Source organism: Paralichthys olivaceus, chromosome 22 (assembly GCF_024713975.1).
Source record: "Paralichthys olivaceus isolate ysfri-2021 chromosome 22, ASM2471397v2, whole genome shotgun sequence".
NCBI lineage: Eukaryota > Metazoa > Chordata > Actinopteri > Pleuronectiformes > Paralichthyidae > Paralichthys > Paralichthys olivaceus.
Genome location: NC_091114.1, coordinates 14,310,133 through 14,326,660, shown reverse-complemented (window position 1 = coordinate 14,326,660; position 16,528 = coordinate 14,310,133). Strand labels below are relative to the sequence as shown.

Below are 16,528 nucleotides of genomic sequence, written 5' to 3'. Positions count from 1 at the left end.
TGATTTGTTGTGCTGATATCATCGCGCTCTTGCATGGACCAGATTTGTGTTACTTACATTTTTGTTGTCTGACCAAAAGGGGACGAGCACTGAGACTCACGAGGAAGTATTGGCAGCTCATTAAACCCACTGACCCAGCTTGTTTCTGACAGATGGTACTTCTGTCTGGTCATTTGATGAAGCAATGCTAAAATAAGCCTCCCCACCAGACCCTTGAGGCCTTGTGCTCTTTCGATCACAAAGTCAGACCCGTTGGATTTTAAATGACTAAGCACAGCAGTGACACCCAGGACAACACACGGGATAGTGAAAATATATTTTATTATTCCAGGTGACATGACGATAAATTTAAAGCTTTAATAATGCCTCCTGCTAAATCAGCTTGTATAACTGGAATTTCTACAAACAAGTTATGCATCATATACATCTACTGTGCATCTAGTGGAAAACTATATATTTTCAACTTTCAAAAAAGTGTCCACCAAATGGTGTATGTCATCCTCGCCGTGTCTACAATACAATACAAGTCAGGAGATTGAAATACTTGTTCTCTAGATGTGTCGGGAACATTTTCTTTCATTTACTAAAGAAATAATTCTTACTTTGCCTGAACCAAACATAACTAATATAACTCTGTCACCATTATGATTATTTCTGCAGCTCTGCTCTTGAGAAGTATTTTAATATCTTGTCTGTCCATTTATACATACATGTATATTATTACATATGTCGCCTGTACTTCAGTCTCCAGGTGATGCCAGTATATCGTACTCTGCCAGAAGCACAAAGCTGTTCTCTCTGATCCTTCGGACTCTGACCAAATCCCCACACTCCTGGACGTGGATCAGCCCTCTCTCTCCTCTCTCATACTCTCTCTCTCTGTCGTTCAGTGTCACCTCTGTCCGTTTGCCGCAGGCCTGCCGGTACATGTACCTTACCCCAACCACCAGCACCATGCCTAAGCCAGCTGAGCAGCCCAGCAGCATGCCCAGCTCCCAGGCACTGTGTCTGGGGATGATGTCTGGATACTTCCCTTCTTTGTCTGGAGTCCCAGGGGGATTGGAAGGACGTTTTGGTTTGGTATCAGTTTTAGGAAGGTTTGTTTTCAACTCATACCCGAGATTTAGTTTGGAGTTTGGGTCAAGGTTTGGATGAGGTTCAGGATTTGCATGAACCACTGTTCTCTGTGTTGCTGGGGTGAGGTTGGGCTGAGGATCTGATTGGGCTAAGTGATTCTGAATCAGCAAACTCTGGCCCATGGTCAGCTTCTGGGAGGGCACAGGGGAGGGAGAGGACATGCGGGGGTTGTAGGGAGCGCGAAGGGGAGCAGGAGAGGGTCTTAGGTGAGGGGAGGACGTAGAAAACGAGGAACCCAGTGAGAATGAAGAAGATGTTACTGTCAAGGGAGGAGGTGAAGGTGAAACAGAGGGAATGGAAGAGGTGGATAAGTCTGTTGATGAAGTGGAGGGGAGAGCTGATGAGATGGCGGAAGAAGAGGGCGAGGAAAAGGTCGAACCTATGTTCAACTGCGAAGAGGAAAAGGGAGACGAGGAAGGATTAGTTGAGGCAACTGGGGGAAGCAAGGGAGCTGGTGATGAGTAGTTGGAAGAGTTGGAGAACGGGACAGGATAAGGAAGGGAAGGTTGGACAGTGTGGAAATGAGGAGGTACAGAAATTGGAGAAGGAGACGGAAGAGCAGATAGTGCAGGAGCTGTTTTGGGTTTGTTTTTTACAGAGGAGGATGAGGAATGGGTTAACAATGTTGATCTTAATAATGGATGTGCTGTTACCTCGGTGGAACTTCTAGAGGGATAGAGAGGAGTGGTTGATCTAGGATGGATGAGAGCAGATGGAGGCAAACTAGGAGAGGAAGAAGAGGCTGAAGATTGAAGGGTAGACCCAGAAAATATAGGTGAAGGAGTGATTGAGGGAATAGCAAAAATGAGGGTAGTGGTTTTGATATTTGCTTGAGACTGATGATTTGTGACCTCCTTTCCCTCGTTTATCGCAAAGACTGTGTAAAACCTTGATGTGAGAAGTAAAGGGTTCGAAGATCTGGGAGCTGCTGAGGATTGAGTTTGCGTCGATTCAAAGGTGTCGTCCTGGGGTTCACCAGTTTGGGAATGTGACTGTGTTAGAGGAGAGATACTTGGAGCCTCAGATGGTGATTGGTCTGTCTGGGAGGTTTGAGTGGGGATAGTTTGGGGCAGGGTTTGGATATAGCTGTTCAGAGGCTGTGGTTGAGGTGGGCTCCTCAGGGGGGCAGTTGTTTGAAGCTGAGGGTAAGATGGACTGTTTTCAGGCTGAGATTTGAGTACATCACTCACAGACTTGTAGAGTTTGTTGGGTGAGAGAGTAGGGGGGGCCTGAGATAAGGTTGAAATGGTGTGGGACTGGAGAAAGGACTGGGGAAGGAGTTTAGATTGGGAGGTTTGAACCGGAAGGAAAGAATTAGATGAAGTTCGGGGATAGAGGGAAGATTTTAGGTCAGAATTCTGGATTGGTTCTGTTGGATTGTGGGTACTGACTCTTGGGGCATTTGTATTGCTGAAGCTGTGATTGGTCGAAGGTGTATATGCGGTGCTTTGGGTATTTACCATTTTTGTCAGAATGGACAGTTTTGGATCCTGTAACTTCATCCTCTCTTTTCTTTCCACATCAACATCTTTTAGAAGAGGGACGGAAGAAAGGGAACGAGGACTGGTTGAGGTTTGAACAGTGATGTCTGGTGAAACACTGGTAGTAAGTCTGGTTTCTGCAGCCTTCTCCTCTGTGGGGATTGGGGCTGTTGAAAAGCGGTTGGATTGGAAAATAGATCTTTTGAGGTCCTCAGTATGAGCAACAAAGCTCCCTGTGTCACTACCTGCTTCTTCTGTCCCAGCAGAGAGAGACCCTGAACTCTCACTGCCACTGGTAACATTTGGAAGAGCTCCTGATGACTTTGTGCTGTTCCTGTCATTAACTGCCTGGTTTGTCAGGTGGTCAGAGCCAATTGCAGAGCTGTTCGTCTCTAAGCTGGGACGCGTGACTGTTTCCAGAGACCTGTAGCTCCGGGTTCCACTGCCTCTTGGTAGACTGTGTCCTGTGGTGGTAGCAGGGTCGACTGTCTCTGTTAGTTGGATTGATGCGCTGTAGGCTCTGAGGTCTGTGAGGCGATAGGGTGAGAAAAAAGAAACTATCAGTCTCATTGAAGTGTAGACAGGAAGACATAAAGAAGCCATTCTGTGTTTTGCTGAATTGTACGACTTATCATGACACAAGTTTGTTCACCTGGCAGAGCAGCAGCTTCATTTTCCTGCAGTGCAAAAGTTGTAGTTTCTCCATCAACCTTTGTGGTTTTGCTCCCACTCCAAGATCTGCGGCTCCCATCATGCACCACTGCAGACTCAATACCTGCCCAATACACAAAGTACGACTGCACCACCGTGATGCTGGAATGACAAAGAGTTTTGTGTGTTGTTGAATAAAAGTGATAATATTGTTTTAAAAAAAAAAAGAGGAGATATAAAATCACAATATTGACGTTAGAACATCTGATGACATTCGTCTACATTTCCACAAATATTGGTGGACTGTACTTACTAGAACCGTATGTCACCCATGGGTGCATCAGGAGCTCGCCACACAAACGAAAGGTTTCTCTTCAGCTGTTTGTCAGAGTGGGTGAGGGTGTCACCGTCTGAGAGGCAGCGCAGGGTGTGAGTTCCAGGAGGAGTGAGCGTCCAGGAGCCTCCCATCACCACTGGGCCGACTCCTGTGGACCGGACGCCTGTTCCACCTCTAGCTCTGACCCCGACTCCAGCCCTGCCTCCAGCTCGGCCCCCGCCCCCCTCCACACTCCGAGCCTGGAGCAGGAAACCCATGAAGTCCCGAGAGCTTCGGACAGTTACTGAGGATACAGGTATGGATACTTTATTAATATAAGTTGTTGTAGTGTTTTTATTTACGATTTACTGTTGAGTTAAATAAAGAAATCAAGTGATGACAGTGTTTAAGGTGCCGACCATGCTGCATGACCTATACTGTAGCCAGCCAGCAGGGGGCAATCCAGGTGATTTGGCTTCACTTTTGAAAGCTGTCATGTCGCCCATTTATTTATTCCCAGTCTATGGATCAGACGGGCTATCCATCGACAGATCGAACTTATTAATTTATTGTGTCTTATTAATTTATTGTGTGTTAACGATGAGTTAGCGGACAGTTAATTAATACTTCAGGTAGACGTTAGTAGACATTAGTCAGAGTTAGAGGAGGAGTTAGGATTAATAACTAGCAAACTACTACCTGTAATTAATTGTCCAGGCAGGTAAGAGGAGGCGGATGTGCGCAGGCTGACGAAGCTGTGCTGCGGGTCCTGGGGTTGAGCACGAATGTGACCGGGAATCATTTCTTGACAGGAGGTGTGGCTGGCACCGCGGGAGAACGACATGGTGGACGGAGCCAACGAGAATAAGACCACACCCACCCCGAAGCAGAGGAGGGTAGACGGCATCTTTACACACAAATGTTTTTATTTTATTTCATATTAGCACAAATATGAAGATCAACTTCAACATTCATTTCTTTTCCCACATTTTCACATTCATATTACATTTTTGAGAGGACTCATGATTGGACGAGCCTGTGTCTTCATGAGACTGCAAATGATGTCACCAACACAAGATGGCAGTGTTCGTATCAAAGATATTTTGGCTTCATTGTTGTACAGTTTTTGTACGATCTTGTCACATGCATGTGCATTAGCGCCATCTACTGAGTTTTCTGTCCATTTAATAAGCTACATTATTGACTCACCACAAAAGTCAACATCACAACTCACTGGAATTTATCTTCACAGGTAAAACGTTTGGTGTTGTATAAATAAACTCTGTCTCCAGTGCAACACTGGGGTCATTGTGTTTTTTTAAAGTGTTTTCATGATAATGAAGATGCACAGATACAGGACAGGGTGCAGCCAGCGTGTCCTGTTATCATAGGACATCCTATAACGTCATCAGACCACATGCAGTGTTGGTTTAACCTACAGAATATCACCACTGATAATCTCACTGTTAAAACACCTGTGCACATTCAGGTTCTCGTTGGTGAATCAAACATTTAACTAACGACACCTGTGTTTACTCACGATGGTGTGGATCCATTCAAATCAAATACAAACGAAAGATTACAGAGAGAAGACTCATAAGAGAATAACACATGAAAGAAACAAATAATGTTTAGAATTCAGGGGATTAAGAATATTTGTATAAATGACATAAACAGATGTTTGAAATGTCAGATCTAATGACCCTGTTTGGGTTTTGGTTTTGTTGCCGTCATGTCCAGTCAGAACATCCTCATTAATCATCAGATAATTATCAGTTATTATCCTCTGAATAATGATTTCACACTCGGACAAACGAGAGCGAGGATGAATTTATCCCTGAGCATCCTTACCTCATGTAGCAGTGATCGTCAGGACGTCCAGAAAATCACTTGAAGCTCTTTCTCTTCTTCTTCTTTAATTTTTACAGTCCTGTGGTTGAGCTTTGTTTAAAACCCCGCTGACTGTTTGAATCCCGACAGAGATCAGTGAGAGTGACTTTAAAGTTGGTTTGAAGCTTGTGAGTGAGGGGGGGGCTGAAGGTTTTGGTCCAGGATGTGGAGGGAGGGGGGTCTCATCCCTAAGTCCATCACAAATAAGTTAATTACAGGCTGTAATCATTACTTATAGATGCTTTAGAGGTTGGAGGTTGCAAGGTTGTGATAATATTCCTCCAGGAATACGTTATTTTATATAAACGTAAGAAATGAAACTGATTTACATTATATTCACAAATAAAATGTGTAAAAGCAGCATATTCACACTTGTTACTGTTTTTCTAAACTCTTTGTGATATTTAATTAAAGTTCTTTGGGAGTTGAACACGTGTACATAAAAACAAATGAAGTTATTTAAACCATATAATTCACTAATGACTCTCCTCTTTTCTCGTGGAGGGTTTTCTTTGAGATTAGGAACACACAGACACACACACCACACACACACACACACACACACACACACACACACACACACACAGACACAGACACAGACACACACGCACACACACGCACACAAACAGGATGTGGAGCAGCTGTAGCCGCCTCCCTCCAGGATCCTTTGTGTTCTCACACACAGAACCTCTCAGGAACATGTGTGAACTTCAGTTCAGGTCTGAAAACAGGACTCAGGTTTTTATATACAGTCACCGATCCTCTTAATATACAGTCACTACTGGTGTTTATGTACAGTCACTGATGGTTTTTATACAGTAACATGTGTTTGTGCTGCAGAGGCTGTGACGTTGATGAGAGCTGATGAAGAGGAGCAGGTCGGAGCAGCTGGTGAAGATGAGTCACACTCTTTTCTTTCTTTTTTTTTTTTTTACAGTTGAGCTGCTGGTGAATGCTTCTTTTTTTAAATTCTCTCTTCATTGAATTTTTTTAATAAAGAAATTGCGCATTGGTCCAAATATTCAAATGACAATTTTCTTCTCACGCTCAAAGGCCCGAGAATTTTCTGTTTTATAAATTTGCAAAAATATAACACAGATTCAAAATATACGATAATCAACAGGTAACGTATGAAAAATGAAACACACACTTTAAACAGTGTCTGAACAGAACTGGGGTGTGTCTCTTGATATTATCCAAGTTGTCACTGCGTTTATTTCACTAATTTTAATTTTAATATTTCTGTGTTACTGCCGAACACTGAGAGTGAACGATAAAACAATGACAACAAAACAAAATACACGTGAAGGTGAGAGATGCTCTACGTTCACTCCACAGCTCAGCCTTTCAGTTGTCTTTGTCTCCCCCTACAGGCTGAGTTATGACACTGCACCATTCAACATGAATAGAGCTGCAAAATACTACTGCAGTATTTGACTGGGTACTACTGATACCAAGCAGACACCCAGGGAGTCATGCACAGCACTAAGTCCGCCATCTCCTCCGGCTTCATTCTTAGTTTACATATTTTGTCGTTGCTAACACTACTACTTTGATTACTACTGTACTTGTACTGCTTCACTATTACCACTAAAAGACTAGTACTTCTAAATTCACACTGATACCATTAATAATGAAATGGCAATAAGGCGTCTTTCAGACCCGCACTGAACTGTGGAGATCCTCCTGACGTATAGTGTAAAGCATAAAGCACAGCAGGAGATCCAACGGGAGGGAGTGGGGGAGTGGGGGAGTCATATGTGACTATGGAAACAAACACATTTCTCCGGATGAGAAAGCAGGGCCACACACACGGAGAACAAACTGATGAATGTTTTTCTGCGTGAACGTCTCCGAGCGGAGAATCTCCTGCTTCATGAGCGAACTCCAGAGAAAGTCCAGACCCGGTTGTGTTGACGTCCTCCGGAGTTCGTGTCTGAAAACGACCTGAGTTACACAAAAAAAACCAATTTATCCAACTTCTGCTGGAACGTTTCAAAATGTTTATTGTGTTGTGACCCGACAATTTCGGAAAAATGTTGAAATTTGGTTCAAATGATTTAGTTATTGTTCTGATCACTTGTGATCTGAACCTCTAGAATCGGATCCCTCAGGATTTGTTTTGGGGGATTTGGCAGAAACACGGACTCAGAGATGAGATTAGATTTTGTCGATCACTGCAACTTCACATATTTGAACAGAACTGAAGTTTATTCAATTAGTTCTGGTGTCAGTTTGGTCTCCGACACCAGATTTTTTTGCCCCAGGGGCCTCGAAGGAGCTTCATCCGGCCCTGGAGATTCTAGATTCTTGGGTTTCTTCCGGTTTCTAATCGGTTGGTGGAAATTTAACTTTATTAGCGGACGGTTTTAATTCTGCGGGTTCAGTGCGGGTACAGGCGCGTGTGCCTGGGATCCCCCCCCCCCCCCCCCCCCCCGTCGTGTCCTGCCCTTGTGCGTTGATCCGGCGCGTGGACAGGGACACACTGCATCACACACACACACACACACACACACACACACACACACACACACACACACACACACACACACACACACACACACACACACACTGGAAGAGGAGGCGGAAACCTCCATCTGCCCTGCTCGGTGACCGACCCGTCATCCTCGGGTTCGGGGAAGAAACGGACCGGTTCCACCTCTTTTACTTTCTCTCCATCAACGACACCGGAGCCGTGATGTCAGAGAACCGGGAGGAGAAGAGGAGGAGGTGGAACATGGAGCAAATCTCCGGTCTACATCCAGGCTGTGCCCCGGACTGCACCACCACCACCGCCGCCGCCACCACCTGCCCTCCCGGTACCGGTAAGTCACGGAGAGGAGATGATCCCGGAGAGAAGCGTGCGGTCCCGGTTGAGCGCGTGTTGTCGCTGACGGTGTCCGGTGGTCGATGCTAACTGACCCGTGAGCCAGACTCCGGAGGTCCTGTGAGGTCGGGTTACCGTTCAGCCATGTTGCAGGAGGGGAGGGGGGGGGGGAGATAACGGCGGGGCTCCTGACACCTGCCCTCATTCCCGGTAACCGGAGACAATCACGGTAGATTTCCTCTAAATTAGCCGGAGTCAGCGGCTCCACCGTCGTCCCGCAGCGGGGGGTGACTTTGTGACTCGCCGCGGCCGTTCAGCCATGTTGAGGGGGGAGGAGAAGTAGCTAACGGCGGAGCTCCGGGGGCTCTGACACCGACCGACCGACACCGGGGGAGCCGAGGAGGGAGGGAGGCAGCCGGGTAGAGGTTAGTGAGAGGAGGGGGGGGGGGGTCTCATGGAGGAAACTGGTGCCCGGTCATTGTCGCCTCTCGGTCGGATGCGGCGGCGGCGGGAGCTCGCACCGTGTCGCCTGGAGACGGAGGCAGGAGGCAGGAGGCTGGAGGCTGGGGTCGATGAGGGTAGAGAGTGAACCGAGGCCACGATCATCATCTTTTATTCATCTTTTATTTAAATGTACGATCATTTCAGACCAAATAAGTTTCAACTTCCATCTTATATATTTTTTTTAATCTAATGTTTGATGAGTTCTCATCAGTAAAAAAATATGATTTCCTCTTATTCGGTGTTTTATAAATGTTCCTGTGATCAACAGATGATTAAGTGACAAATCACTGCAGCTCTAATTTTCATTCTTTTCTCTCCTCAGCTTATGTAATAAACCGACATTCACAATATCCAGACACAATCTGCCAATTGATTCAGAATTTAATTTCATTTTCATATTCTTCTTATTTTTCCTTTTGTATTGTTATATTCCATAACATCAACCTGCATGTTTTAAAAGACATTTTAATTCTATGGTTTGAACATTTATAGTAAACTCATAAGTTTTTTTTTAACAGGTGGCTGTTATTAACTTGAACCTGCTAAATTTGGTTCAATTAGATGTTTTAGTTCTCTAACATAAGTACAGGGGATACTTCTTCTACGATGCAATAAGAAGTACCAGTTATTGTATTTATTGGTATTCAATATTTATTTAATATTTATTATTCTTGATTTATTTTTTTTTTACAGGTGGCTATAATTAATTTAGATTTTTTTATTGTATCTTTCAAACAAGCAATACATCTTCTAAAATAAAATATTAAATAATAATGTCTGTATTTTTTTATTTTTTTTTACAGTTGAAGTGTTATTTGTGCAGCCACAATTACATTGACTTATAAACATGTTCGGATAAGAAATAGAGCTGATGTGTTAATCGTTCCATTTGTGTCGAGGACAGGAAGTGATCATGGCTAACGGTTGTTGGCAGGTGGAAGTGATTATTGATGATTATTGATCATAATTGACGATTGATTGGTGAGAAGGTCAGGGCAGGAGTCGGCACAGCAGGGTCCGTTACCATAGCGATAACGTTGGATGATGTGTGCCCTTATTATTGGACCTTTTCAATTCAATAATTTATTCATTCACAGATTCACTTTGTTCATGTTCCTTCTTTTTTTCTTTTTCTCTCCTTTGCCTCGTCCCTTCATCTTCCCCATCCCTCTGTCTGTCTCTCTCTCTCTCTCTCTCTCTCTCTCTCTGTGTCTCCATTCTTCCCTGTCCTCTCTCACCCTTCGTTCTCGACGCCTCTCTTCCTCTCTCAATCCATCTACTTTATCTCCCTCCCCCCTCGTTCATGCCCCTTTTCTCTCTCTCTCTCTCTTTCAGGTCAATGAGAGGCAGCAGCAGCTCGGTCTGAAGAGCAAGTCCTCCCTCGTTTTCTCTCCTTTACCTCCTCCCTCTTTCTTCTATCATGCTCTCCTCACTTCCATATGATGAAGAACACAGTTGTCTTATTTTAGCAACCCTACCTTCCTCCTCCTCTTCCTCCTCCTCTTCTTCCTCCTCTTCCTTCTCTCTTGCCCTCCTCTCTCTTGAGTTTTGACTCCCTCTCTTTTTACAAACACACACACACACACACTCACACGCTGGAAAATGAAGCGTGGGTCGAGTGTGTTGCAGCCTCCCTCTGATGCAGCCAAACGACACACACACCCTGCAAACGCACACACACAGACACACACCAGTGGTAGTGTTGGTGGTGATGCTCGTTCACTGAGTGTGTCCAACACACATGCTGAACACACACAGGACACACACACCGAAGGTTCAAGCCCTTTCCCAGCAGCCACCTCTCTGTTCAGCCCTGATGTCAGCACCAAGATGGCGTCCGACCTCCTCATCAAACTGTCAGGTAGCACTGCATCACTAATCTTTTGATTAATCAATTTCTCTCTGTTATGTAAAAAAGAGTCTCACAAAGAACCAACGTCTTCAAATACTCAAAAATATATATAATATAACTCCCTGTATATACAGACGATCAATGTAAAGTTATAGAATGATTCATTCAGAATTCACGTGTTTGTGCGTCCACATACTTTTGTAATCTATATGAATGTCATTGTTAGTGAACTTTTCTCTTCAGAGGCCACCCAGAAGGCCCAGGTGCATCCTGGGAGCCTAATGGAGGCGGAGCCTCAGCGGCGGGAGGCTCTGCTGGAGGTGCGTGGCGGGCAGCAGGACGAGCCCGGCCTCGCTCTCTCACCAGACGGCCCTGGGGCGAGTCCTGAGCCGCCGTCTCTCACGCACACACCCGATGGCAATGCCACCACGGACACGCTGGCTTCAGACCTGCTGAGGAAACTGGCAGGTACAGTGTGTGTGTGTGTGTGTGTGTGTGTGTTGCTCTGAAGTCATAGAAAGACAATTTGCTGTAGAATTAATTGTTTAGTATGAAAGTGATGGTTCAGGACCTCACAAACTGACAGATTTCCCACCAATCACAGAGCGCCAGGAAGTGAACTGCCATGACGTCAGGGTCAAAGAAGAAGAAGAGCCAATGGAAGTTGACACAAGGGTTGTCTCTGACCTCATCCGTGATCGACCAGTCACAGAAGAGACGACCTCATCTTCCCCAAAGATGGTGAACCACCATCTCGTCATCAAATCAGAAGACCAGGGTCTCCATGGAAATGAGCATCCCGAAGGCAAAATGGCCGAACAGTGTCTCGTAGGCCTTAAGGTGGAAGACAGTTTCTTCACTGAAGGCTCCGGCTCCAAGACGGGTGATGGCGTTGCCTCTGGTTCCAACACGTTTCCGTTTCGCGGCGTCTCTGGGACCAAGATGACAGAACAGCTTCTCTCTGGAGCCAAGATGGAGGACCAGTTTCTCTTTAAAGCAAAACTTGCAGAGCGGCCTTTCTTCTCAGCAAAGTTTCTCTCCGGAGTCAAGATGAAGGACGAGTTTTATTCAGGTGTCAAAATGGAGAACCAGCTTCTCTCTGAGGCCGGGGTGATGGACCCGGTGTTTTCCAGAGCAAAAACAGATGAGCAGCTTTTCTTTGGAGCCAAGATGGAGGACCAGTGCCTCAGGGCCGTGCTATGGCAGGACATGTCGGTAAACCTGGCGTCCACGCTGCTGCACCAGCTCTCAGGTATCACACACAAACACGATCACACTCTCACGATTCAGTTTCACAAATATTTTCAACAAGATTTTTACAGTGAGGTTTGTTAATTGGAACTTAAAACCTTCAGCCACCAGGGGGCGATGAATATGTCTTTTCAGTTTGTTTTTACACCAAGTTCATTCCATGCATTTGTGTTTCTGCAGAGAGGGTCAGTAAATCCAACAGTCAGCTGGTGGAGAGGTCGACTCCGCCCATTAGAAGCAGGTAATAAGTCACTTCCTGTCGTTGATCAGCGTGACCGTGTGGACACGTTGACCTCTGACCTCTGGCAATTTACATGTGTTTCTACAGTCCCGCTTTGAAGCTGAATGGGGACCCACTCCGTTCTTCGTCACTTGTGAGAACCCAGGAACCTCCACATGGTAATTTACTGTACAACACACACACACACACACACACACACACACACACACACACACACACACACGTAAACACTCTCACGTAAACACACACATCAACACACACTGTAGCTACATCACCATCAGTGTGTGAGCGTGCTCAGCGGCTCCTGTTAGCTTGAGGAGTCTCTTTTTTTATTCATATACTGAGGCCGTGTTGTGTTTATCATTGATTTGCTGCCTCACCAATCCCAGTGTAATACGCAATAATGAAAAATGACGCTGTCAGTCAGAGCGTGAGGATTAAAGGCTCAACACAACCACTGATCCAACACGATGCACTTCAGCTGCAAAGGACGAGGCCGCTACACTTTTTCCCATTGTCATCAAAACCCCACAAGACCAACAACAGTAATGATTATTTCTATGAAACCGGTAAAAAGCCAGAGTTACAAGGCGCCTGTAATGTTTTGTATTCAAACTTAAATGTATGAAACCGACTTTGTTGTGTGATTTATTATTTATTATTGAAATATTAATCTAATTCCAGTTTCTGCCTATAGATGAAGCTTCACAGATTATTATTATTTTATTTTTATTCTCTGCACATCATTCAATTTTTAATGTCCTTATTATTATGACGGTTTACTTTCAGAGTGCTGTTTACGTCTGTGTTATAGATTTATGCAGCCCTTAACGTTTATGGCAGAGACCTTAGTAAACACTCACACGTCTCTACCTATGATGACTTCCACAGGGACTCATCATTAGTCGATTTTTGGAGCGCGGATAAAAAAGAGAAAAGTACGACGATGGAAGAATTTTTTCATGAATCACTTATCGGAAATATAAACACTTTCTTTTTTGTTCTCACAGAAAAGCCAACCGGCCTCAGCAGAGATCAGACTGCAGGTTACTTCTACAGGTAACGTACAGAAGGTTTTCTTACGGACAGAGAATCACAAACGTTTGAAACATTTGTCAGTTTTTGAGATTTTTTAAGTGGAACAACTCGTCGTCCTAATGATGAGTAGGAAATAAAAACATTATTATTAGATTGTTATTTAAGGATTTAACCTCATGTCGACATCCGGAGTGAACGAGGTCGTCTTCACATGATGTTTAGGCATTTGTATGATCTGAAAAGTCGAGATACTTTTGAATGAGGTCGTGTGCTCGAAGGAGAGTAAACATTTGTAATGCCTGGTTTCAAAAGGTTTTAGAATTAGCAGCAGTCAATCATCAAGGTCGTCTCACATGGAAAGGATCAAACATCTGTTGCCATGGCTACCGTGACACATGCTGTGTGTCACCCCCAGGTGTCATGTGTGCGGGTTTGAGATGGAGGGGCGCGTCCTTTTCCAGAGTCACATGACAGAGCACCGCCAATGGGAGCACGGCTCCTTCTCGCTGCACTGCTGCCTGTGCGACCACTCGACCAATCAGGAGGCAGAGATGAGGGCTCACGCCGACACGCACCTACACAGCGACTCAGGAGTCAGCGGAGACGTGAGGTGGTTGATTTTTATTTTATTTTTCAGTATCAGCTTCGTTCACTGTTTGTTGTTTCTTTTCGTTTGTTCTTTTTCTGTTTTTCCCCTTTTTTTTTTTTAGTCCCAGTTTTAGACCTCTGTGTTTTCCTCTGAATGTCTTTTGTGCGTGCGTGTGTGTGTGTGTTTGCATGTGTGTGTGTGTGTGTGTGTGTGTGTGTGTGTGTGTGTGTGTGTGTGTGTGTGTGTGAATCTTTATGTTCATTATACACTTCACTTTCTTGTGTGTGTTTTTTGGGTCATGTGTGTGTGTCGTTAACCCCTCCCTACCCTCCCAGATGCCCCATCACCCCTCCTGCCACCACCGCCGCCGCCTCCTCCAGCAGTGCTCTAGCAGTTGCTATGGCAACCCAGCCGGAGAAGAGCACCTCTGAGCATCGCTGCCGCATCTGTCAGAGGTCGTTTCCCGGGCAACAGGAGCTGCTGGTTCACTTCCAGGGTCATCGCCAAGGCAACCAGTACCGGTGCGACCGGTGTGGCCACCTGACGCGGACAGCCAACAAGCTGGTGGAGCATGTCCGCGTGCACACGGGGGAGCGGCCGTTCACCTGTGACCTCTGCCCCTACAGTGCCAAGCGGCGGGACAGTCTGCGTCTGCACTGCAAGGTCAAACACGCCGCGCACGTCAGCGGGAACGCGGCGGACGCGCCCGGCGATGTTCACACACACCGGTCGTACGTGCATGGAGACAATCAGCGTTCAAACAAACACGTTCAGCGGCTGCACACACCGCTCAACACACACACTGCTGCTCCCTCCTCCTCCTCCCTTCCTCCTCTTCATCCCTTGCTCTCTGACCGGGCAGGATGGAGGGATTTGTCTCCTCTCCTCCCCATCACAACACTCATCTCTCTGAAACCTCGCTCTCCTCCGTCACCCTCCTCTTCCTCCTCCTCCACCAAACACTCATTTCTCTGTTACCTTGGTCTGACAACTTCTTTATAAGCATTCTTTGCCCTCCTCTGCTCTCGTCTTCACTCCATTTCTTGTTTCCTCTACTCTTCCATCCTAATTTCTTTACCTCCCCCTCTTTTCTATTTCATTTCTCCTCCTTTGACCTTCTTATTTTCTCATTTCCTTTCTTCTACTATTTTCTCTTTGCCTCCTTTTTAATTTTCTTCTCTCTCAATGCCAGGTTTCATCTTCTTGTTTCCTCTCCTCTCTCATCCTCATTTTCTCCTCTCTTCTTTTCTCTCCCACTCTCCTCTCCTTGTTTTCTCTCCCACTCTCCTCTCCTTGTTTTCTCTCCTTTCTCTTTTCCTTCTCTCTTTCTTATTTTCTTTCTCTTCATCTCCTTGTCCCACCCCTGTTGCTTCCTCTCCTCTTTGCCTCCCTCCTCATTTCCTCTCCTCGTCTCTGCTTGACGTCACGTTTCATCTCCTTTCCTCTCCTCATCTTCTATCCATCCTCTGGACTGTTTAAGTGATGGATGTAAAGCTCTGTAATGTATCTGAGGTACTTTCACTCAACACTAAGTATGAGAATGTCAAATATGCTTGATGCACTGAAAAAACACACGATGAACGTTTTGAATTTACAGAACTTTTTGCATCATGCTCGTGATCTTTGCTGCCTGCTTTTAGCCGCTCATGTAATCACTAAACTCTTTGGCTATTTAACCAACATATTTATTGCTTGTCTCTCTCTCTCTCTCTCTTTCTCTCTCTCTCTCTCTCTCTCTCGTCTTTCAGAAACCCTGCACTTAAAAATCCTCTCGTCACGATTTGCACACAAAAACCCACAGCGACGCTTTAATGTAAAGACAATTGATCCATTCTGTCGTTTTGTTATTGAGGAAATCACGACAAAGAATTGAATTTACTAAGTCGTTGAGTTTTCCGTAAAGATGTTTTCTTGAGAGATGACGTAACGTAACGCCATCACTTTCTTTGATTCTGTTTATTTTCCATCTTCGTGATCTAAGTTTTGAGTTTATTCCGGCTGAGGCTCGATAACTTGACCTGATGGTGGCGCCGCAGGATCTCCAACGTTATTAGAGTTCATCCAGAGGGGAACGTGATAGTGATGATAAAGCAGCTTGTAACTGGGGTGTGTTCGTGACCTTGTGATGACATGTTTTTAGAAAAGTTGCCGCAGCTTCACCAGGTTTAAATCTCATCTGAGTTCATTCACATCATCAAGTTTACAACGTTAAATCTTTTAAAATCAGTTTTAAGGCTTCAACAACATTTATTTTTAATTTTATCACAGTTAAATCTGATTTAATCATCCGATCATTAAAATGTACGATCTTCAAGCTGCCAGAACAGATTCAGTTTATTCTTCAGTAGAGATGACCCAATAAACCAGGAAATATCCACATCTGAGAAAAACGTTTTGGCATTTTTATTTATTTATTCTTCCTGATAAATATAATTATTTTAATTCAACACAATAATTTTTTTAATATATTTCTGAATGAGAATCAGTTACTATGACGACTTCTTTCTCTTCCTGCTTTGGGGATTTTTAAGGGGACGAGGTTTCTGGCGGACAGTGATGATCTTTTTAATATTTGTGTTGTATATTGATAATAATGTATTTGTGTTTACATTACAACACAGGGCTCCTCAGAGTCCGACTCGTCTCCATTTAGAGTTGCACAACACGTTGATTCACTGAGAAGAGAAATATTGTTTATTTTAACTCTAACAAAACCAGAAAGACGAGCAATGTTAAAAAAAACACGGACAT

General features: G+C 44.8%; 2 protein-coding genes across 3 annotated transcripts; one reads left to right on the top strand and one right to left on the bottom strand.

Moving 5' to 3' along the window:
• Positions 1-304: 304 nt before the first annotated feature.
• On the bottom strand, positions 305-5,570 carry LOC109634746 (uncharacterized). Of its 2 annotated transcripts, XM_069518969.1 has the most exons (5): positions 5,437-5,570; positions 4,285-4,492; positions 3,583-3,889; positions 3,271-3,431; positions 305-3,145 (listed from the first exon to the last, which is right to left on the bottom strand). In XM_069518969.1, exons 2-5 carry the CDS (start codon positions 4,490-4,492, stop codon positions 741-743), a joined length of 3,081 nt encoding a protein of 1,026 aa, XP_069375070.1. In that variant the 5' UTR covers positions 5,437-5,570; the 3' UTR covers positions 305-740. The 2 variants fall into 2 exon arrangements, with proteins under 2 accessions (XP_069375070.1, XP_069375071.1); XM_069518970.1 differs by lacking the exon at positions 5,437-5,570 and having other exon boundaries at positions 4,285-4,616.
• Positions 5,571-10,262: 4,692 nt separating this feature from the next.
• Positions 10,263-16,168, top strand: LOC109634745 (zinc finger protein 827-like). Its single transcript, XM_069518990.1, has 8 exons — positions 10,263-10,667; positions 10,902-11,126; positions 11,263-11,910; positions 12,090-12,150; positions 12,238-12,308; positions 13,161-13,209; positions 13,604-13,798; positions 14,113-16,168. The coding sequence occupies exons 1-8, from the start codon at positions 10,409-10,411 to the stop codon at positions 14,777-14,779; spliced, it is 2,175 nt and encodes a 724-aa protein (XP_069375091.1). The 5' UTR covers positions 10,263-10,408; the 3' UTR covers positions 14,780-16,168.
• Positions 16,169-16,528: the final 360 nt, after the last annotated feature.

Bases quoted from the DNA above. Each gene is read 5' to 3' on its own strand.
- LOC109634746 (XM_069518969.1), bottom strand. From the start codon at position 4,492: ATGCCGTCTACCCTCCTCTGCTTCGGGGTGGGTGTGGTCTTATTCTCG. The intron at 3,890-4,284 runs GTAGTAGTTTGC...CTGTATCCTCAG, and splicing joins GCCTGGACAATTAATTACAG to TAACTGTCCGAAGCTCTCGG. The intron at 3,146-3,270 runs GTGAACAAACTT...ATCGCCTCACAG, and splicing joins TGAAGCTGCTGCTCTGCCAG to ACCTCAGAGCCTACAGCGCA.
- LOC109634745 (XM_069518990.1), top strand. From the start codon at position 10,409: ATGAAGCGTGGGTCGAGTGTGTTGCAGCCTCCCTCTGATGCAGCCAAA. The intron at 10,668-10,901 runs GTAGCACTGCAT...TTTTCTCTTCAG, and splicing joins CCTCCTCATCAAACTGTCAG to AGGCCACCCAGAAGGCCCAG. The intron at 12,309-13,160 runs GTAATTTACTGT...TTGTTCTCACAG, and splicing joins AACCCAGGAACCTCCACATG to AAAAGCCAACCGGCCTCAGC.